Below are 23,382 nucleotides of genomic sequence, written 5' to 3' on the forward strand. Positions count from 1 at the left end.
GCATAGAATACCTGCACATATTACGGACTGGAGTATTATATTGTACATATTGATGATGTACACAGATCGAATGGCTATCTGGTCTACTGTTACCATGCATTTTTCTTATAATGTAACTGCAAAATGTTTATGGTTCTGTTTCTTCTGTATCTAAAATCATAAGGCAGTGTGACATCACCGGTTTCTTATCTAAAGCCTGTCATTGATGAAAACAAACGGCATCGGTCCAATCCCCCGTTTTTACATTCATACTTGTCGCCGCAAAGATTCTTGCAACGCACGCGCAGTAATGTTAGCTGTTTCTCAAAGCAGCATCAGTGCTGCTTCATTTCATTGAGAAGGAGGATTCAAACTTCCGGTACTGTCATGGCGACATGGTAGTGTGTCTGCTAAAATAAAGAAAATAACCACATCAACATCGGATTTTGAGCATTAACTGGTTGTAAATAGCAGAGGAATCATTATTTATACGGATAATTCAGGTGGCCCATCGCGGCTCACACCCGGCCGGCCATGGCGGCGCATAAACCCGTGGAATGGGTTCAGGCCGTAATTAGTAGATTCGACGAGCAGGTAAGAATAACACATTGTATCAGACATTGTGCCTCTGCCTTGTCCCTGTAACATCATGGAGGTCGTGGCTTTAGCGACGGGATCATTTGAAGAAAGCTGCACTGTCATGACTGGTGTGTTTTGTGCCGATCTAGCTAGCTCGCCTGCTCAACACACCGCTCCTGCAGAGCCGCATCATCACACACAGGACTCGGGAGCAAGTGACAGCGACAGAGGGCGAAATAGCACATGGGCAAATTTGTCCTAAACATTTGAGATGCCGTTTAAAATCCATAAGGATAATACCACGAGGATGTACTTTCAATATATAAACAAAGGAGTCGGCAGAGTACGCATTTTGCTGTTAAAAAGGAAGAACTAGCTAGATGTAGACATAAGCAGCGAGTTGTTAGCTTGGCTAGCTATGCATTCAGCTTCTGCCAGTAACACTGTGCTAACTATTGTTAGCTAGCTAGCCACTGCGAGCTTTGTTGCTAGCCAATTTGTCAACCTGAAGCTAGTGTCCAGTAATTAATGTGCAATTTCCATTTACCTACCTAGTAACTCATCTTGGACTACAAATCAAATTGTTTGTCTATACTACAAATTGTTTGTTTATAGCCAGTTAGCCATTACAGTAGCTGCTAACTAGTCATATCCTGTGTTATTTTAGCTGCGTCCAGTTTGTTTAGCCTACAGTGTGTGTGTGTGGACTGTGGACTTTTCTATGCAGACTGACAATCAGGTCTCATCCATTGCATTGGGAAACATTGGTAATGATGGGTATCGAAGCTCGTTTCTGAATGAATTTATTGACCTACTTTGCTCCCCTCACAAAATCTCACCAATGTCTTCATTTTCCTATGGTTGTACAGTACTAGGCTTGTATGCCAAGTAGTGATTTCATTGTGTCATCCTTACATGTGTTGCTTTCACATGTTAACGTTTACATTGTAATGTATAGGCCTAGCTAGTCTGTGTAATTCTGGTCAGTGACGTTTGTAGTATATTGCAGTATACACGGAGTGTACAAAACATTAGGAACACCTTCTCTTTCCATGACAGACTGACCAGGTGAAAGCTAAGATGTCACTTTCAATCAGTGTAGATGAAAGGGAGGAGACAGGTTAAAGAAGGATTTTTATGCCTTGAGATGTGGATTGTGTATGTGTGCTATTCAGAGGGTAAATGGGCAAGACAAAATATGTAAGTCCCTTTGAACGGGTATGGTAGTAGGTGCCAGGCGCACCAGTTTGAGTGTGATAAGAACTGCACTGCTGCTGGGTTTTTCACACTCAATTGTTTGAGAAGCATTGGAGTCAACATGGGCCAGCATCCCTATGGAATGCTTTTGACACCTTGTAGAGTCTATGCCCCTACAAGTTGAGGCTGTTCTGACGGCAAAAAGGGATGCAACTCAATATTAGGAAAGTGTTCCTAATGTTTTGTAAACTCAGTGTATATGTTATGCCTACATGATGAACCTATGGGATGGTAAATTCCATATATTTCATATGTACAAATAAATATAGGCTAATGAACCTTATCAAATGACAAATTAGCGGATTAGCGAACCGGAAATCTCAGCCCTGGGAGCATTCGTTTTTGTGCTTGTTCATTGTTGCAAGAGGAAAGTGACCATATTGGCAATTACTATCAACTATTTCTTTAGTATAAAATCTCAGTGGGTATGAGAGAGATTAGTAATTGTGGATGTTTAGGCTACTGTGTCCAAGTTGGTTTGTTTTGGGGTTGTGGTTACTTCAAACCTCCATGCAGGGCAGGCTAATCGGATGAATGGTTCATTTTAACAGTTCTATGTCAGCTGTTGGTTAACACATCAGTGACATTCCTACAGTGCATGACATGAGGTTAGACAGTATGCAACAGGCCGGATGTCTAGGTTTTTGAGACACTATCACAACACTTAGTTTCTGAGATCCGCTATTCATAGTGTGGTAGCATAATCCTAACTAGTCCAATGTTCCCAGAAATCTCCGTCTTCCAGGGTTGGGATAGTCGGAGGACTATTCCACCTAAGATCAAGCCAATAGGCCTACCTGTCCCTTGTAGCAGATATCCTGTTGAAGTTGTGCCCCCCGCTATCCATTAGCTCACTGTTCTGGCTTGGAAGGCCAAGTGGCTGGGTGTGGCTCATTGCACTTTGATGAAGGTTTAATGGAGATTAGGCCTAATTTGCTGCTAAGCCTATTGATACCACTTTGTAATCATTAAAGAGGGTTTTGTATGTTGGCTTCTGGTTGGATTGAGACTGCTTTCTGTCAGAATCAGCTTTGAGATTAGCAGCTCAACCCTCGACTGTGGCGTTATAGGTTAGGCTGTATCACCTTTCCTTTTGAGCTTGACCCGTTGAGGCCAGAGCAGAGCATTGGGGCAGCAGGTAGCCTAGTGGTTAGAGCGTTGGACTAGTAACCGTAAGATTGCAAGATCGAATCCCCGAGCTGACAAGGTAAAAATCTGTCGTTCTGTCCCTGAACAAGGCAGTTAATCCACTGTTCCAAGGCTGTCATTGAAAATAAGAATTTGTTCTTAACTGACTTGCCTAGTTAAATAAAGGTAAAAAAAAAATAGAATTGGATATTATTACCGTATAAATAATCCAACCCTCACTTTTGTAAATCCAATGTTAGGTTGGCTACTTTCCTCATGCGAAATTCAAGAATAATGTAGTGTGTAAATGTGTGAAGGGGATTCCAGTCAAAGTAGACTATTTTCCCCATGTTGTGTAAACAACCATATTTGTAAAATGTTATTAGTCGCATACACATATTCAGCAGATGTTATTGCAGGTGTAGTGAAATGCTTGTGTTGCTAGCTCCAACATTATGCCCTATAATGTATTCTCTAATAATACTGTCTTATACTAGTGCTTGCATGTATTGTGCTTGAGCTTGTAACACCAAAGCTCCTAAGGAAAGAGGATGAAGTCTTTCTGACCTTTTCATTGAAAATCTGATGTTGATCCCTGATGCTGCTTACAAGCCCTGACCTGGAAAGAGAAGCTCAGCCAAGTGAAGAGCCATGTCTTTTTTTAGATGGCATCTTAGATGGAAGCTCATAAATATCTCCTAATGGTGTTTCTGTGCTCGCCTAAATAGTGTTTCTATGTTGGCAGCACTCAGGAAAAACGTCTTAAACCGCGTTTGTGTATCTTCTGGCGTTATGTCGACAAGGGAAGTGTACTCTTCCTCTCGTCTCCTCTTTGTGTTCAGTGCCCTGTTGGCTGGTGCCAAAGCACTCATTAGGAAAGGGATTGACCTTAGAGGAATTTCAGACTGTGCCATTGAAACAAAGTGGCCCTGTGTCTGTTGGCCTGGCCTGAATATAGATGTCAACAAGCCATACTCTGTGTGCGTGTTCGCAGCGAAGATGCTTAAGTCTCGGGACTCTCATTTCATGCACATGTCTCTGAGCCAGGAGAGGAGCAGCCCCTCTCTGGTCTGTTGTGGTGGCCTCTGGCCTTTTCTGGAGGACATGGTATTAGGTCCTGCTATAAGTGAGGAATCTCCTCTGGATCGGTCGGATGGTTGGGATTGGTGTGTCCACCTCAATCTCCATACCTTTATATGTTTAGCATACTTATAAGAAGTCATAGTACAAAACTGTGTCAAGTTTGACTTCCTTTGCACTTTGCAGACTAAGTAAGTTTGTTTTCATTAGTAGTCCTACTTGTGAATTGTGTGTGCGCGCGCCCACACGTTTGTTCGAGCAGCAGACTGCCGCAGGTGTGCAGCTGTGGCCCAAATGGGAGCGGTGCAGCGCCAAAGGCCTCTTTGTTCCTACAGAGCGGAGCATGGCGCATGGAGCATGGCCCGTAGCGGGTGTCTGTGAGCTCAGCCCATCCACCCCCTGTGTGTGTGTGTGTGTGTGGTACAATATACTCAGGGAGGGGCCACCCAGCCACCTTCCAGGCTTCCCCAGTACTCTACACTCCTCCCTGTCCCTTTAGCCAGGCTTCCCCAGTACTCTACACTCCTCCCTATCCCTTTAGCCAGGCTTCCCCAGTACTCTACACTCCTCCCTATCCCTTTAGCCAGGCTTCCCCAGTACTCTACACTCCTCCCTATCCCTTTAGCCAGGCTTCCCCAGTACTCTACACTCCTCCCTATCCCTTTAGCCAGGCTTCCCCAGTAGTCTACACTCCTCCCTATCCCTTTAGCCAGGCTTCCCCAGTACTCTACACTCCTCCCTATCCCTTTAGCCAGGCTTCCCCAGTACTCTACACTCCTCCCTATCCCTTTAGCCAGGCTTCCCCAGTACTCTACACTCCTCCCTATCCCTTTAGCCAGGCTTCCCCAGTACTCTACACTCCTCCCTATCCCTTTAGCCAGGCTTCCCCAGTACTCTACACTCCTCCCTATCCCTTTAGCCAGGCTTCCCCAGTACTCTACACTCCTCCCTATCCCTTTAGCCAGGCTTCCCCAGTACTCTACACTCCTCCCTATCCCTTTAGCCAGGCTTCCCCAGTAGTCTACACTCCTCCCTATCCCTTTAGCCTCTTCTACTCAAGGTTATTATAGCTTTGTGTTTTTATATATTTTTGAATTTAATTTTGAATTTATTTTAAGTTTAATTTACTTTTAGTTGTGTACAAATATATATTTTTATTTAGATTTTATATTATGTAGGTGTAGTGTTGGGGACAGAAAGCATGCATGGGGGGCTAGGAGCTTAGTTTTTTGTGTATTTGTGATGTCTCTTCTTGTGGCCATATATGTACAATATAATACTCCAGTCCGTAATATGTGCTGGTATTCTATGCTGTTGTGTAACCTTTGTTTCCTGATGTCCCTCCCTGCCTCTTTTCTCCCAGGAAATATTTCATTGTTAATATTTAAGAAAGGATAATGGGCTTGTCTTTAAACCTATCAATGATCTCTTAGCAGATTGTTCCTTAGAAAATATATTTCCCTCATTCACCTACAGATGAGCCTTTCGTTCCTACAGTATGAATAGAGTAGCCTACTGGCTGTGGGGGGGGGGGGGGCTGAATGCGTGAGAAAAGGGGAGTTCCTTAATAGCCAATGATAAAGTCGGAAGATCTGTATCTAGTGTTACGTAATATACATTGTGTCCTTAGGTTGTCATAAGAAATACTGTCTATCCATTGCATAAGAACAATTATTGTTTTACTATACAGAACAAAAATATAAATGCAACAATTTCAATGATTTTATTGAGTTACAGTTCCTATAAGGAAATCAGTCAATTGAAATGAATTCATTAGGCCCTAATCTATGGATTTCACATGACTGGGCAGAGAAGCGCAGCCATGGGTGGGCCTGGGAGGGCATAGGCCCACCCACTTGGGAGCCAGGCCTACCCACTCAGAATGAGTTTTTCCCTACAAAAGGGCTTTATTACAGACAGAAATACTCCTCAGGTTCATCAGCTGTCCGGGTGGCTGGTCTCAGACGATCCTGCATGTAAAGAAGCCGGATGTGGAAGTCAGGGGCACTAAAAGGCTACCTTAGGTGATGGGTCAGGTCATAGGTTGAGTTAGAATTATAATGTCAATCTCAAGCGACATAGATTTAAAAGGAATTGCACCGATCCTGGTGCCAAAAAATATGATGGAAGGAAACTTTCGCTTATGTTTACACCAATCCAATGCTTTTTAACTTTTGTAGTACATAAGAAGAAGAAGAAATCAGTTTGGCTACCTAGACAATTTTTTCCCCTGTTAGCTCGTTCTAGCGATGCACTAGTTAGGCCTATGCACTAGTTCGTTCACCCCCCAGACCTGGAACAGGCCTCCTTGAAAACATATTGAGTACGTTTACATGTACACTGATTCATTCGATATTAAACTGATTGATAAATCCAACATATGCACCACATAGAATGCACTGCAACTGCCTCTGCAATGCAATGCTGCAAGGCAAACGGAGTGTTTCATTGTAAATAAATGTGCTTCTGGTGTATACAGTGACGCTGTTGGTGTGATCGAGGCGTATGCGCGGGTGAAGTGAGTTCGGAAAAATAAAGTATGCATCTTAGAGATAGTTTTCATATAGAAACTTAATATGTCCCAACTCAGAATCAAATAGGCTTTGCAAAAATAACACGGTCCGTGTTGTAGAATGTTTATTTTGATTGACGATTTGTGGCATTTATTTAAGTCCCATCAGGTAGCCTGGTTTCAGATGTCCAAGTAAACAGGATTATTAGGGAAATTATTATTTTTGCAAGGCATGTAAACGTTTTAAACAAACTGTTATATTAATCTGACTATCTGCAGTAATCGTATTGTTGTGTGCATGTAACCGCGCTCTCTGATCAACTTATTGACAGGAAATGGTATACACAACACTTGGCTATTCCTGTACTCCATGCTCTTGACATTATGGTTAGGGTTATGTGTATTGGACGCAAAGTGAAGTTACCAACTTCGATGAATACACCAACATCAAGGATTTACACACTGTATAAGCCTAACTCCCCCACCCCCTCCCCTCTGCAGCTTCCAGTAAAAGTGGGCCAACAGAACACTCACACCAAAGTCAGCACGGAGCACAACAAGGAATGTCTGATCAACATCTCCAAGTATAAGTTCTCACTGGTGATCAGTGGCCTCACAAACATACTGAAGAACGTGAACAACATGGTAAGTGTGTGTGTGTGTGTGTGTGTGTGTGTGTGTGTGTGTGTGTGTGTGTGTGTGTGTGTGTGTGTGTGTGTGTGTGTGTGTGTGTGTGTGTGTGTGTGGCAAGCAAGCAACGCCAGTTGTAGCCTATAGAGACATGTACAGTGTTGCAGATGTCTCAACCATGTCTCCCTCTCCTCTCTCTCCCCTAGCGAATATTTGGGGAGGCTGCGGAGAAGAACCTGTATCTCTCTCAGCTCATCATTCTGGACACACTGGAGAAGTGCCTTGCTGGGGTGAGGAACCTTTCTTAAGGCTCTCTACATTTTATACCCTGTTTTATTTTTTCTCTTAAACTTTCCCCATTTAATATATATATTTTTAAATTATGGATACATGTCGCTTTTATTTCTCGTCTCTCTCCCTTCATCCTTCTTTCCTCCCTATGTCTTCTTCCTGATTTTGTTTCATTTTCTCATGCTGTCTGTCCTAAGACACTTTTTTTATCAGTAGATTTCCATTGGATGTCAGCATAACACAATAGGATGTGGTGGGCTGTCTGTGGTTGAGATGTTTTGTTTCAGTTGGGACAATGGCCTTTGCCCTGGATCTGGGCCCTTTCCCCTCCCCACACAAATGAACTGTGTGTTTGAGTACTGTCTCTCTCTCAGGCTCAGTGAACTCTGTTAGTAGCCAGTATTCCCCTGGTTCCTCTCCCTCCTCTCCTCAGTAAAGATGTGCTCACTGCCCACTTCTGAGATTGCTTTTCCAGGTGCTTCCTCATCTTGACTTCACATTCACGGCCTCCAAGTTTCCGGACTTAAAAAAAAAAAAAGATCACTGGGAGCTGGCGGATGGAGGACAGCTGTTAGTGGGTTCTTCAAGTCCTCGTTGTTCTTGAAATCTGAATGCTTTTTGCTGACTATTTTACCTTTGTAAATAGTTTATTTACACATAGGGCTGTGACGGTCATGGAATTTTGGATGACTGTTATTGGTCAGCAAAATGACGGTGGTCATCGTTCTAATTTTTTGAATAGCAAAACATTTATTTGTATTTTTTTAAAGCACATTTTGTACACTCCTCCGCTCCTGACTGCATGTGCTGCTGTGCAGGGAGAAGGGCGCTGCCTAGGCAACCAAATACTTATTTTATACAACACCTTGCTTGTTTCAGCAAGGAGCAACCAAATTTCATCACGTTGTAAAGAGTCCATGTTACCGCAGAAACGGACTCAACCGCACAAATGTCCGGCCGCCCCATCTTCAGTCAGCTGTTTGTATATTATATATATTCTTTTACCATGGTATTTATTCATAATCGTCAGTTACATATACAGCTTTCCTCTTTCAGTTGCCCATGTCACTGCCATTTAATTTAAAATCATGACATATTAAACCCTTACTAGAAATGAGAAAATCCTTATTTTCAATGAAATATTTAACTTAATGATCCACCACTACTGTCCCCAAGTAGAACCCTCTTTGTCCCCAGTCCTCCCACGGTGTGCTGGGGTAATGGAAGATCCCAGGGGGGAAAAAATGCAGAACAAACTCTATTTTGATGGCCTCTGGTACATTCTAATGCCTTGATTCCATCTGAAATACACAGCTAAATTATTGAATACTTTAACGACTAGCTCCTAGATTGGGGAAATGAGTTGTGGTATTAAGTAGAAATACCTGACTTTACATTTAAAATAGCAGAAAATGTAAGAATTCAGTGTGTTGTAAGTTGTTTTGGATATGGTCTAGGTCTATATGTTCTAGGGCTGTGACGATACCAATATCACAATATTCTTTTCCATGGCAAAAATGAGAACAAGCAGGCAACTCTCTGGTCCTTTAAAACCCGCTGTCTGCAAAATATTGTGCTAAAGCTTGGAAAATAAATAAATGTGACTCTGGATGACAACAATATCATTTTGTTTCCAACATTGGGGCTGTTCTCATAAAGAAGTTAAATCCGCTTCTTGTTTTGTTTCCTTGCCATGATACTAACGAGTATCGTGATACTGGTATCGTCCCGGCCCTAATATTTTCAGGACTATTTTCTAAGTAAGAACCTTTTTTTTTTTTTGTACATTTTCTGCTAGTTTTACTGCAAAATATGAATTGCCACAATGTTTGTTCTTCAAATTATGTATTTTATTGGCTCTGACTGTGGACCCTAATTTGGGTGAACTATCCCTTTAACAGTTTGGTCTGTTAATCAATCACTGTGGGTGGGATTGTCAGGGGAGGGAGCAGGTTGCTTGTAAGTCACAGAGTTGGTAGTGGGTCAGACCTGTCAATCAATCACTGTGGGTGGACTTTGAGGGAAGGCAGTAGATTAGTCAGAAAAACTAGTGTAGTCTACTCTTTGAATTTATTGTGGCAAAAACTTAAGACAAAAGGTTGTGTTCTGTAAAGTAAACATGGATTCCTTGTTGAGAAACAATATTGAATTGCAGGAACATTTTTCAAAGGGCAAACATTTTCAGGGGGATGACCCAGATATTGTGCACCCCCATTTTAAACGAAGTCAGCGGCCCATTATAGACCTACAGGTGTGCTTGAAGAATGAAACCGGTTAAACATGTACTTTGCCACACAGAAAGCATCAGCAGTATTTTGGACCAGAATGAGGCTCTCTCTGCTACTTATTGTTCCTGCAGTGAGGATTCAACATCTTAATTAAGTGTTTTCATAATTTATCTGCAGATAATCGCCAAAAAAACAGTAGTAGTCTACCACTATGTAAATTAGCGAGCCAAATGAACAGCTCTCTCTCCAACTCAGTTCCGACATTCACTTAAAAGATCCGTTCAAAAATAGCTGTTCGTTTGCGAACAACCCATCACTAGTCTACACTGACAAGTCACTTTAGCGGTCACTGGCAAGTCTCGACATGGACTTCAAATCTTAGGAAAATAAAAACAAGATTTGGTTTACTTGTCCCGATGCGATACCATGGACATTTAACTTTGTTGTACGATGTATGAATAGCAAAGGGATATAGGATATTGACTTTATTCAGTCAGTTCGACACCTTTTATAAACTAGTCTGCTGTTAAACACTTGCTGTTCGGTCGTCAATCAAAGCACAGCAATAGCCTTTGCGCCCTGACTCCTTGCCTGGCTATATAAAACACGCTAAATCAATTAAATGAGTTTGCCACAAAACAATAATTAAGTGGATTTCAACTAATTGTTACCACTTACATGGGACTTGTAAATTCACTCACAGGGGACGATGAAGCGTCATGCTCACCCTGCTCCGTGAAAATACAGTTTGACTGCAGCCAACCACAGCACACATAAATAACACGGATACCGAGAGGCAGGACTGACGGCAGACTGACAAACCAGCAGTTTCCCTGTCAGCGCTCACTTTGTGACTGACAGGCGCCTATTCTATCAATAGATTACTAGAAGATGTACTGTATATCGTTCATTCTAGCGGGAGAAGGCTATACAGACTTCTCTGACGAGGGAATTGAAACTTTTAAATGAAAAGAATCCTAGTTAATTTGTGAAGTGGAAAAAGTAGGCACTTAGAAAACAACACTGAATGTGTGACTTAATTTTTATGCAGAGCTCTCTCTGCTTTTGTGGTGCTCGGCTCTGTCCATGGTGTAGTTGTTCAGGGATGCCAGCCTTGTGACTGGAGCCTGACTGAATGTTCTCTGTGTGGGATGATTTTGATCCTCATCCTCAGCTATCAGTGGTCTCTCTCTTCTGGGTTAAGAGGGCAGTGAGGACGTCGATTTAAAGGTTTTCTTGTTGTTGACCTCTAACCTTTCTTTCCTCCTCTTCTCCCCTCCCTCAGCAACCGAAGGACTGCATGCGTCTGGACGAGACCATGCTGGTGAAGCAGCTGCTGCCAGAAATCTGTCACTTCATCCACACCTACCGTGAGGGCCACCAGCATGCCGCCGAGCTCCGTAACTCCGCCTCCGGGGTCCTATTCTCCCTCAGCTGCAACAACTTCAACGCTGTGTTCAGCCGCATCTCCACCAGGTGACATTAACCATAAACACCTCACAACTCTCCCCTCAACCCAACCTGCTCAGAATGGAGTGTTAACATCACACAACTCTCCCCTCAGCACAACCTGCTCTAAGCAGGAACAGGCCAAGATGGAAGGCCTCAGGCTGCACATAGAGGATGGGTTACTAAATCTATGTACATTGTATTCAGGAAAGTATTCAGACCCGTTGACTTTTTCCACATTTTGTTACTTTACAGCCTTATTCTAAAATTGATTAAATAGTTTTTTCTCCCCTTATCAATCCACACACAATACCCCATCATGACAAAGCAAAGACAGGTTTTTAGACATATTGTATCACATTAACATAAGTATTCAGACCCTTTACTTAGTACTTTGTTGAAGAACCTTTGGCAGTGATTACAGCCGCAAGTCTTCTTGGATATTACGCTACAAGCTTGGCACAACTGTATTTGGGAGTTTCTCCCATTCTTCTCTGCAGATCCTCTCAAGCTCTGCCAGGTTGGATGGGGAGCGTTGCTTCACAGCTATTTTTAGATCTCTCCAGAGATGTTCGATCGGGTTCAAGTCCTGGCTTGACCACTCAAGGACATTCAGAGATTTGTTCCGAAGCCACTTCTGTGTTGTCTTGGCTGTGTGCTTAGGGTCATTGTCCTGTTGGAAGGTGAACCTTCACCCCAATCTGAGGTCCTGAGCAATCTGGAGCAGGTTTTCATCAAGGATCTCTCTGTACTTTGGTCTGTTCTTCTTTCCCTCAATTCTGACTAGTCTCTCAGTCCCTGCCGCTGAGAAACATCCCCACAGCATGATGCTGCCACCATGTTTCATTGTAGGGATTGTGCCAGGTTTCCTCCAGATGTGACGCTTGGAATTCAGGCCGAAGAGTTTAATATTGGTTTCATCAGACCAGAGAATCTTGTTTCTCATGGTCTGAGAGTCCTTTAGATGCCTTTTGTAAAACTCCAAACAGGCTCTCGTGCCTTTTACTGAGGCTTCTGTCTGGTTTGGTGGAGTGCTGCAGAGATGGTTGTCCTTCTGGAAAGTTCTCCCATCTCCACAGAGGAACTCTGGAGCTCTGTCAGAGTTCTTGGTCACCTCCCTGGCAAAGACGCTTCTCCGCGCCGATTGCTCAGTTTGGCCAGGCGGCCAGGTCTAGGAAAGGTCTTGGTGGTTCCAAACTTCTTCCATTTAACAATGATGGAGGCCACTATGTTCTTGGGGACCGTCAATGCTGCAGAAATGTTTTGGTACCCTTCCCCAGATCTGTGCATCAACACAATCCTGTCTCGGAGCTCTACGGACAATTCCTTCGACCTCATGGCTTGGGTTTTGCTCTGACATGCACTGCCAACTGTGGGACCTTATATAAACAGGTGTGAGCCTTTCCAAATCTTGTCCAATCCATTGAATTTACCAGAGGTGGACTCCAATCAAGCTGTAGAAACATCAAGGATGATCAATGGAAACATGATGCACCTGAGCTCAATTTCGAGTCTCATAGCAAAGGGTCTGAATAATTATGTAAGTAAGGTATTTCTATTTTAAATTTTAATACATTTGCTAAAATTTCTAAAAACCCTGTTTTTGCTTTGTCATTATGGGGTATTATGTGTAGATTGAGGAAAATGTTTCATTTTATAAATGTTTGAATAAGGCTGTAACGTAACAAAATGTGGCAAAAGTCAAGGGGTCTGAATACTTTCCAAATGCACTGTACACTAGTTCAAGCCTTTGGGCTTCAATGAGATTGAGGGGGAAGAGAGAAGATAGCTATATCACCCACATAAGATGGAGTAAATGGAGAGAAAGGGAGGGAGGATGAATAAAGGGAGTCTAGTCTCTGTCAGCAGCCTTCATAAAGAGGGTCTTTGTCCAGGTCTGATGGAGAAATGTTCCACTGTGAGCACCGTGCCCCATAAGGACCTGGGCCTGAACAAGGCGTGCGTGTGGGGAGATAACATCTGGTCTAACCATTAACCACTAGGGTTTATGAATTATTTGTAGAAGCTTAGAAAGCACAGCTTTTGTCTCCCTTCTCGTTGTACCGGTGTACTATTTGGTTCTGAGGCAGAAGAGTGCTGCTCCACTCGTGTAACTATCATGTCTGAGAGTCGCAGTCTGCACTTGTTAACCAAGCTGTGCTGTGGTCTGATTGGTCCATGACTCGCAGGCCCCAGACTGCTGAAATAGCTGGTTATTGAAACATGAGGTTTTGTTATGTGATGTTAGGACAGGGAGAGTGTGTTGACCTCAACCACTCCCCAGTGTCACCTTTTGCTCTTCAGAGCTTTTACCTTGAAAGCATTGCCCAGTCATCCAAACTATTTGATGTCAGTTAGCACTACGCCAAGGCAAAGCACTATATGACCCTTCATTTGCTACTTAACCTCGTTCTTGGAGGCTCTAGTAGTCTTACTCACCGAACCACCTCATTTAATTATTACATTTCCCATTAGGTTTGGTTTTCACCATACGCTAGTGTGTGTATGATGATTAGTGTACAGTGTGTATGATAATTAGTGTACAGTGTGTGTGATGATTAGTGTGTACGATGATTAGTGTACAGTGTGTATTAGTGTACAGTGTGTGTGATGATTAGCGTGTATGATGATTAGTGTACAGTGTGTATGATGATTAGTGTGTATGATGATTAGTGTACAGTGTGTATGATTAGTGTACAGTGTGTATGATTAGTGTACAGTGTGTATGATGATTAGTGTACAGTGTGTGATGATTAGTGTACAGTGTCTGTGTGATGATTAGTGTACAGTGTGTGTGTGTGATGATTAGTGTACAGTGGGTGTGTGATGATTAGTGTACAGTGGGTGTGTGTGTGTGATGATTAGTGTACAGTGGGTGTGTGTGTGTGTGTGTGTGATGATTAGTGTACAGTGGGTGTGTGTGTGTGTGTGATGATTAGTGTACAGTGGGTGTGTGTGTGTGTGTGATGATTAGTGTACAGTGGGTGTGATGCTTTAATGCTACTTATCTACAGATTTGTAATGATGGTGATTCTATTGAATGTGAGTATTTGTTGAGAGGAAAAGGATGGTCTTCATTGAATATCCATCTCTGCTGTGTTTCCCCTCAGGTTGCAGGAGCTCACCGTGTGTTCGGAGGACACAGTGGATGTCCATGACATTGAGCTCATCCAGTACATTAATGTGGACTGTGCCAAGCTAAAGAAACTTCTCCAAGGTATACGCCTATTCTTATCAGTCACGTTGCTTTATTTAGGACAACAGATGTCACATTTTGATAGAGCTGCAGATGTTCTGTTTCTTTTGAGTTGTTCTCTGTTATTGATGTTCGGTGTTGACTCCCTATCTTTTGCAGAGACGGTGTTTAAATTCAAAGCCCTCAAGAAGCCTGCCCAGCTAAGTGTCATCAACAGTTTAGAGAAGGTGAGTGTCGGCCCTCTGTGTCGGCCCTCTGTGTCGGCCCTCTGTGTCGGCCCTCTGTGTCGGCCCTCTGTGTCGGCCCTCTGTGTCGGCCCTCTGTGTCGGCCCTCTGTGTCGGCCCTCTGCAGTGTCTGTCTATAGACTCACTGTCTCCACCTAGTGGTGTCTCTCCTCCTGTAGCCGTGCTCCTCCTGCTCTAGTGTAGTGTCTGCGTTCACATCTGGATACACTTCAGTGCAGTCAGGACACTAGTGTTTACACAAACTGTCTCTGGCTCGCCAGAAGCCCCAGTCATGAAGCTGGAGTGTGGCTCCACTGAGAGGACGTGTAAACACATGAATTGTTTTATGAAGTTTTACATTTAAACAGTTTTTATCTCTCGTCATCAGAGCGTGACAGTATCTGAATAGTTTAGTTGGCTGAGGATAGGGAAACATCCTTGCAAGTTGGTGTGTTGATAGTTTTCTCTGTGAGTTGAGGATAGGGACAGTTGATGTAACCCTCTTCTCTCCCTCCCTCAGGCCTTCTGGAACTGGGTGGAGTTCTACCCTGATGAGTTCACCATGCTGTACCAGAGGCCACAGACAGACATGGCCGGTGAGGATGCTGTTACAGTTCTAATGTTACAATCAGAGATGAATCCTGTGTTATACACTGTTGTTGCTTGGCCGGGTCTCTCCCAGACAGTCTGTCATTGACTGTGTTGTTGCTTGGCCGGGTCTCTCCCAGACAGTCTGTCATTGACTGTGTTGTTGCTTGGCCGGGTCTCTCCCAGACTGTCTGTCATTGACTGTGTTGTTGCTTGGCCGGGTCTCTCCCAGACAGTCTGTCATTGACTGTGTTGTTGCTTGGCCGGGTCTCTCCCAGATAGTCTGTCATTGACTGTGTTGTTGCTTGGCCGGGTCTCTCCCAGACAGTCTGTCATTGACTGTGTTGTTGCTTGGCCGGGTCTCTCCCAGACTGTGTGTCATTGACTGTATTGTTGCTTGGCCGGGTCTCTCCCAGACTGTGTGTCATTGACTGTATTGTTGCTTGGCCGGGTCTCTCCCAGACTGTGTGTCATTGACTGTATTGTTGCTTGGCCGGGTCTCTCCCAGACTGTGTGTCATTGACTGTATTGTTGCTTGGCCGGGTCTCTCCCAGACTGTGCAGAGAAGCTGTTTGACCTGGTGGACAGTTTTGCCGAGAGTGCCAAGAGGAAGGCAGCCGTGTGGCCACTGCAGATCATCCTCCTCATCCTCTGTCCCGAGATCACACAGGACCTCTCCAGAGAGACCGTGGAGGACACCAAGGTCAACAAGGTCCGACACAAAACACACACACCAGTGTTTTAATTAGCCATGTTCTACTCTCCTCTCGTACAGTAAGTACTCTTCTGTCTGCCTCACAGAAACTGTTCCTGGAGAACCTGAGGAAGGCCCTGGCCGGCCACGGGGGCAGTAAACAGCTGACTGAGAGTGCTGCCATCGCCTGTGTCAAACTCTGCAAGGCCTCCACCTACATCAACTGGGAGGACCACTCTGTCATCTTCCTCCTGGTGCAGTCCATCGTGGTGGACCTCAAGGTGAGCACCAGCCACAGATGGTCCTCTGATGATCACTGTTATGGGACAGTGTTATAATCGTAGTGTACAGGATTAGTCACCAGCGATAGCACCAGCTGTGTCTGGTTATCTACCTTGTCTCTCCCTTCTCCTGTCAGGCCCTGCTCTTCAACCCAGCCAAGCCTTTCTCCAGAGGGGCGGGGAGCCAGAACGCAGACGTGGACCTCATGATCCACTGCTTCGTCTCCTGTTTCCGCATCAATCCCCACAACAACCAGCACTTTAAGGTCTGGGACTCCTGTGGACCTCTTGAGTGTAGTATTCCATAGAAATGTTGATAACCACTGATAACAACTGATGTTAAGCACATACTGGTGTGTTGAAGTAAGGATTGTGTTTGATCTCTGTTCAACATCTCCCTCTATTTATTTCTCTCTCCCACTCTAGGTCTGCCTGGCATCATCCTCCCCTCCCACCTTTCACTTTGTCCTGGTCAACTCCCTACACAGAATCATCACTAATGTAAGTGTGTGGTGTCGTGGCCCAACTCAGAGTTAAGGGATCAATCAACACACCCAATACTAATGTCCAGTGGCACCATCCAAAGTATATAAAGGTGCCCATCTACAATGACCAGTGGTGACCTTATCTGTGGTGACTCGGCTCACATTCTGTACACACTGGGCTTTAGTACACCGCATTAGATGGACTACCATCTCACTCTGGCTGAGCCATGCAGGGAGAGGAAGTGCTGCAGACACTTATGTGGTGTGTGTGTGTTTCAATGGGAAGTGCCTGAGGGCAGGTTTCACACAGAGCCCGTTTTATTAGCTCTCCATGTGCATGAGAGACTGTGTGTGTAGGAGCGATGGAGTGGGAGTATTACTGGTCTCTCTCTCGCCCCCCCCCTTACCCAAAGCACTTCCTGTCTGTGAGCAGAAGTTAGAGGCTGATTGTGTTCCTGTGTGTGTGTCTGGGTGGGTACCATATAGAATAGGAGATGTCAGACGCCATCTTTCTCCCCTCCAGGCAAACTGAAGAAGTCCATTTCTCCACCCCAACAAATCCTCCTGGGCTGAAGGCCCCATGTTATCTGAGAAAGTTTTGATTGGGAAAAGACCGTAAACACCCACCTTAATCAACCTACAGGATTGAGTTTAACCCTCGGTCCATTCCTCTGTTGCAGTCTCCGTTGGACTGGTGGCCTAAGATTGACGCTGTGTACTGCTACTCAGGAGAGCTGAGGGTCATGTTTTCTGAGACGCTGGGCCACGTGATGAGGGGCTGCACTACACACGCTCCCCTCCGCTTGACTCCGGTAAGACGTTCACACAGCAGAACACCCTCGCCGTCTGTGGGCAGACTGACCACACACACACACACACACACACACAACACAGCACACACTCTTGGAAACAAAAACATACTCCATAAACCCCAAACATTATCGGTGTGTGAGTGTGTATGACTGTATTTCTTCCTGAATGGGCCGTGCTGGGATGTGCTGAGATGTTAATGAATGCCAGACAGCAGTGACTGTGTATGGTTGAACTGTAGAGACCAGGAGATCCACAGCAACAGGAGACAAATCCTCCTGTCCACTTGACACAGCCCAGACACTACTGGAGAGTCATGCAGCAGAATATTTGAACATCTCTGATAACTCCTCACGTCCCTGTCCTTTTGTGTGAATGCGTGAGTATGTGTATGGGCGTGTGTCACCTCGCTGTCATCGGTGTGTTTGGTTCAGTCATCTCATGGAGGTGGAGGACTGCAGAGGGAGCTCTCTGACATCACTGACTCGGTGGTGCTTCTTTTCTCTTTCCTCGTTCTTTCCTTCTCCTCCTCCTTCATTTTGAGCTGGCTGCTGCTCACTCACTCAGATGCCAACTTGTCACTGTCACTGTTTTGCATGGCAGTGGGCATCTGTTGCTGTAAGTATAACTGCCACCCCTTCCACTCCCCAAGCCGCCGCCTCCTGAACCTTCTGCAGCTGACCCCCTGACCTCTAACCCCTGACCCCATCCTCAGGCTACCACAGATAAGAGAGAGCCCCTGTCGTCCTCCACCTCCTCTGTGCTCTGGTTGAAGTGAGCCTGCCTCCGGCTCCTCCCTCCACCCCATCTCATCTGTATGCTAGGCTAGCTGCTGGAGCATGCTTCTCAGCCTGTTGAGGCTGGGTCCTCTACTCCATCTCATCTGTATGCTAGACTAGCTGCTGGAGCATGCTTCTCAGCCTGTTGAGGCTGGGTCCTCTACTCCATCTCATCTGTATGCTAGACTAGCTGCTGGAGCATGCTTCTCAGCCTGTTGAGGCTGGGTCCTCTACTCCATCTCATCTGTATGCTAGACTAGCTGCTGGAGCATGCTTCTCAGCCTGTTGAGGCTGGGTCCTCTACTCCATCTCATCTGTATGCTAGGCTAGCTGCTGGAGCATGCTTCTCAGCCTGTTGAGGCTGGGCCCTCCACTCGCACACTCATTCTTTGGATGGTTCATCTCCTTTATTTTAAGTGTTGACACGCCTTCATACTAGGTTCTATGGATGGATACTTGGTTGGGATCTCATCACCTGTGAAGAAATGGGAGGCCTGTAGATTGTGTTGGTGCATAGTTGAATATTTCCTTCGACCTCTACTAGATTTGGTTATTATTATCATCCATAATCTGGGTTTGCCGTGTCCTGATGTTGTGTGTTTGTGTGTGGGCCTGACTCCCTCATGGTGGGCAGCCCGTCATGGTTTATGCATGGCTCCTGTCTGTTTGTCTGTCAGTCTGGTTGCCCACCTCCTGTTTCATGGTCCACCCATGAAGGGCCCTCATGAAACAGTCCCTCTTTCTCGATCTTTGACCCCTGATCCCTTCTCTCCTGGTGGCTCTCCTGATCCCTGTGCTGTGGGTCTCTGCTCGGGGGGAAATTGTTTGTCTGATTACAGTAGAGAGACTCTGCATCTCCTTCCGTCTCCTCTAGTTTCCTTTTCCACGTTTTCCTTACCCTCCTTCTTTTTTTTTACCAAACCCCTCGTCTTGAATGAATGCTCCTGCTCACGGCCAGTCTCTACTGCTTGTTCCCTTCAGAGTCTGACCTTCAAGGAGAAGATGACCAGTCTGAAGTTCAAGGAGAAAACCACAGACCTGGACACGCGGAGCCTCCTGCTGGCCCTGGTCAAGCTCATCCACTCTGACCCTAAACTCATGCTGCATGTTAGTATTTACTCTGTTTATTTCTGGCCAGGAGACCTAAAGTAATGTGTGTTTTGCTGTTTGAGGATGGTCTGTGTAACACAGTAGTTTTACTTATCCTTTAATTCTACATTTGTTGTGTTGGGTTAAGGGATTATTGTGGTTAATTCCACTTGCAGGGTTAGATTTAGACAAATAAGCCAAGTGTTTGGTTAGAGACTGCAAATCCCAAACCACTTTAAGACTTTCTAAATCAAAGACTTATAGGCAGACTGGTCCGGAAAAGCCACTCTTGGCATGTTTGCACATGGCTGTGTAGTCGTGTACATGTGTACTGTAGGTTTGCTTTGTGTGCGTCAGAACCCGGGTAAGCAGGGTCAGGAGATCCAGAGCAGTACAGCAGAGCTGATCATCGGCCTGGTGCAGCTGGTGCCTCTGGCCAACATGGGAGAGTGTTCACAGGAGGCCATGGAGGTGAGCCCCATCTCTTTCTCTCCCTTTTTCTCCATTTTTCTCCATTTGCCCCAGTGGCTAATAGATACTCCTCCTGTTCTCTTCCTTTTGTAGGCCCTCTTGGTTCTGCATCAACCTGAGACCATAGAGCTGTGGAACCCAGATGCTCCCATTGAGACCTTCTGGGATATCAGGTAGCCTAAACGCCCCATTTGTTTAACCACCTTTGCGTGGTCCTCTCAATTTCACCTGGCATCTAATGTAGTGTTGATTGATGCTGATTGGTTAGCAGAGATGGTCACCCAAGTTGACTGTGATTGACTTTTGTACCCTACAGTTCCCAGGTCCTCTTCTTCATCTGTAAGAAGCTGGTTGGCCACCAGATGATCAACAGCACAGAGATCCTCAAGTGGCTGAGGGAGATCCTCATCTGCAGGAACAAGTTCCTCCTCAGGAACAAGGTAGGTTACTGCGTTGTGTGTTATGTATTCCATTTACCTGTGCGTCTCATCCAGGAAGGCACAACATTGTATAATGTTCAGGAATATTCTTTGTATAACAGATATATACTTCTGTCATGCAGAGTAGGGAAAAATGGCAGCTCTATGTATGACATTTCTATATACATTCTGAACACCCTCCTGAACGTGACCTCCTTTAGATCTCTGTTGTCCTAACCGTCTGTCCTGTCTTCCTCCCCCAGGAGCGGGCCACGGTGGGTAGTGGCATCCCCATCTGTAGACAGGCCCAGACCAAGCTGGAGGTGTCTCTCTACATGTTCCTGTGGAGCCCTGACATGGAGGCCGTTCTGGTGGCCATGTCCTGCTTCAGACACCTCTGCGAGGAGGCTGAGGTCCGCTGTTGCGTGGACGAGGTCCCGGTACAGACTATCCTGCCCAACTACAACACCTTCATCGAGTTTGCCTCCGTCAGCAACATGATGTCCACAGGTTAGTCGGGAACGCCCGTGCTAATAACCTCCTAACATTTCTTCGTCTGGGTCAGGTCAATAATCCAGAGGGACCTTGGGGGGAAATGTAAACGATGGCGCTGTACCTTATAGTTTATAGAGTACCGCCTCTAGAGCAGTCGCGGTCGGTGCCGTTTAAGATGAGGGAGGACGATTATTACATTTTTATGAGCATGGCCTTTTTTCTATTACAGCATGTTGGATGACTGTCATTCGTATTCCATTCACCCAGCTCAATGTAACATTGATAGGTTTAGGCAGCTACATGATAACTCAAGTTTTCCCTATACCCATCATGAGGTTGCTACAACCTAGCCTATGAATGTAAGTTTACAACGTAGGTGCACACAGGTCGAGAGAAATATGTAAGTAATCAAGACAGTGACACGTTCAATACCGTCTTGCACATTCTTGCCTGCATCTAGCTGATCTAGGGTGTAATCATTAGTCCAGCCGTTGCAAACGAGAGTTTCTGTTGGACAAGTTCAGGAATGTTTTATCCCTGTTTCGTTCCCTTTGCTTCCGTTTAAGAAATGTTTTTCAACAGAATCGGCGGAACGAATACACGCAAACACAGTTCATGTTCATAGCTGCCACATACAAACAGCATGATCTGCTCGTTGTATAATTCCTACGCGCTCTCCTCCACCTTTTCCCTTCACTTGTGGACTAGAGTGCACAACACATTAGCTTTTTCCAAGCCGAATATCCATATCATAAACGCTAACCGCAGCCTACATCATTGCTAACATACTGTAGCATCCCTCCCTGTTTGAGTAGGATAAACTAGCTAGCTGCAATCGCTAGCTAAGTAAGCAAAACAAATATTATGAAATATAGCTAGCTCACTCTCTTATGTCTCCTTTTATTTTAGAAGAAATTTCTTCAACTGTTCAACTATTGTCTTTCTCTTTGAGTCATCTGCTCACCACATTTGATGCACTGCAGTGCTAGTTCGCTGTAGCTTATGCTTTCAGTACTAGATTCATTCTCTGATCCTTTGATTGGGTGGACAACATGTCAGTTAATGCTGCAGGAGCTCTGATAGGTTGGAGGACGACTTACTGTGCAAGTCTATGGAAGGGGGTGAGAACCATGAGCCTCCTAGGTTTTGGATGAAGTCAATGTACCCAGAGGAGGACGGAAGCTAGCTGTCCTCCGGCTACACCATGGTGCTACCCTACAGAGTGCTTTTGAGGCTACTGTAGACCGTTATTGCAAAATAGTGTGTTTTAATCAATTATTTGGTGACGTGAATAGATTTTGTATAGTTTTATCTAAAAAGGATAACCTTTAATGTTTTAATTTGTCTGAAATTCACTGAGGAGGCTCCACTGCTATAGATGGCAGTCCGACCATGAGAACTCAGAAGGTCATGATGCTCAAATCAAATTATATTTGTCACATGCTTCATAAACAATAAGTGTAGACTAACAGTGAAATGCTTAATTACAGTTTATTTTCCAACAATTCAGATTTAAAGATAAAATAATAAATACACAGTGAATAACGAATAACAGGTAAAAATAACATGGCTATATACACGAGGTACCAGTACCGAGTCGATGTGCAGGGGTACGAGGTAATTCAAGTAGCTATGTACATATAGGTAGGGGTAAAGTGACTAGGCAACAGGATAGATAATAAGACAGTAGCAGCAGCGTATCTGTTGAGTGTGTGTGTGTGCTGGGGCTGTCAGAGAGGTGAAGGCTCCTGTCATAGTGTGTTTTGCGTGTTTTCAGGCCGCTCAGCCCTGCAGAAGAGAGTGATGGCTCTGTTGAGGAGGATCGAACATCCTACTGCAGGAAACAAAGAGGTGACTGAGTGGCCTGCTGCTGTGTTCCTGTTCATACCCTGATGCTTCAATAATAGAAGGATGTTTGTGAAGCACGATATTGATATCAACTCAGCATTTGTTTTACGATCTTCCCCACAGGCATGGGAAGACACGCATGCAAAATGGGAGCAGGCAACCAAATTAATCCTCACCCATCCCAAAACTAAGCTAGAGGATGGCCAGGCAAGCACACACCCAGTACCTTGTTCTTATGCATTCCCATTATGCAAATCAAAAATACACTTCACATTATTTGGTTGTGGATTGATGTTTTCTCTGTTGCCTTCTCTCATTGGTCCTCTCTCTCTGCTTCTGTGTCCAGGAGTGGATCAACATGACGGGCTTCCTGTGTGCTCTGGGAGGTGTGTGTCTGCAGCAGCGCAGCGCCCCAGGTCTGGCCACCTACAGCCCCCCCATGGGGCCTCTCAGTGAGAGGAAGGGCTCCATGATCTCTATGGGCTCCTGTGAGGGGACCACGGAGACGCCCCTGGGCCGCTTCCTGGATCGCCTGCTGTCTCTCATGGTGTGCAGCCATGAGAAGGGTGTTCAGATCCGGACTAATGTTAAGGACCTAGTGGGCCTGGAGCTCAGCCCGGCTCTCTACCCCATGCTCTTCAACAAACTCAAGAACAGCATCAGCCGCTTCTTCGACGCACAGGGGCCGGTGAGAGAACACACAAACGCACACACGCACGCTTAGAAAAGGTCATTGATTTTCTGTTTGTCATAGTATAATCACTTTGGTGTGAGAACTCTTGCTTCTGAAAAGGGTTATACCTGTATATCCAGAGTCACTGAAGGAATAGAGAAGGTAAGAACGTCTTTGTTAGCTTTTGTGGTAAAAT

General features: G+C 45.1%; 1 protein-coding gene across 5 annotated transcripts in view; it reads left to right on the forward strand.

Moving 5' to 3' along the window:
• Positions 1-304: 304 nt before the first annotated feature.
• LOC106603288 (neurofibromin) overlaps positions 305-23,382 on the forward strand; it is a 73,686-nt gene continuing 50,608 nt past the window's right edge. For all 5 annotated transcript variants that reach the window (XM_014196749.2, XM_014196751.2, XM_014196752.2 and 2 more), the window contains exons 1-20: positions 305-573; positions 7,037-7,180; positions 7,372-7,455; positions 10,970-11,160; positions 14,244-14,350; positions 14,489-14,556; positions 15,075-15,150; positions 15,697-15,854; positions 15,944-16,117; positions 16,255-16,383; positions 16,544-16,618; positions 17,283-17,414; positions 19,173-19,298; positions 19,638-19,751; positions 19,845-19,924; positions 20,068-20,191; positions 20,434-20,680; positions 22,443-22,516; positions 22,637-22,720; positions 22,860-23,201. In XM_014196749.2, the coding sequence (XP_014052224.1) occupies positions 514-573; positions 7,037-7,180; positions 7,372-7,455; positions 10,970-11,160; positions 14,244-14,350; positions 14,489-14,556; positions 15,075-15,150; positions 15,697-15,854; positions 15,944-16,117; positions 16,255-16,383; positions 16,544-16,618; positions 17,283-17,414; positions 19,173-19,298; positions 19,638-19,751; positions 19,845-19,924; positions 20,068-20,191; positions 20,434-20,680; positions 22,443-22,516; positions 22,637-22,720; positions 22,860-23,201 (2,589 nt within the window). In that variant the 5' untranslated portion in view covers positions 305-513. The remainder of the gene's footprint in view (positions 574-7,036; positions 7,181-7,371; positions 7,456-10,969; positions 11,161-14,243; positions 14,351-14,488; positions 14,557-15,074; positions 15,151-15,696; positions 15,855-15,943; positions 16,118-16,254; positions 16,384-16,543; positions 16,619-17,282; positions 17,415-19,172; positions 19,299-19,637; positions 19,752-19,844; positions 19,925-20,067; positions 20,192-20,433; positions 20,681-22,442; positions 22,517-22,636; positions 22,721-22,859; positions 23,202-23,382) is intronic.

This window comes from Salmo salar, chromosome ssa04, assembly GCF_905237065.1.
Source record: "Salmo salar chromosome ssa04, Ssal_v3.1, whole genome shotgun sequence".
NCBI classification, from domain to species: domain Eukaryota; kingdom Metazoa; phylum Chordata; class Actinopteri; order Salmoniformes; family Salmonidae; genus Salmo; species Salmo salar.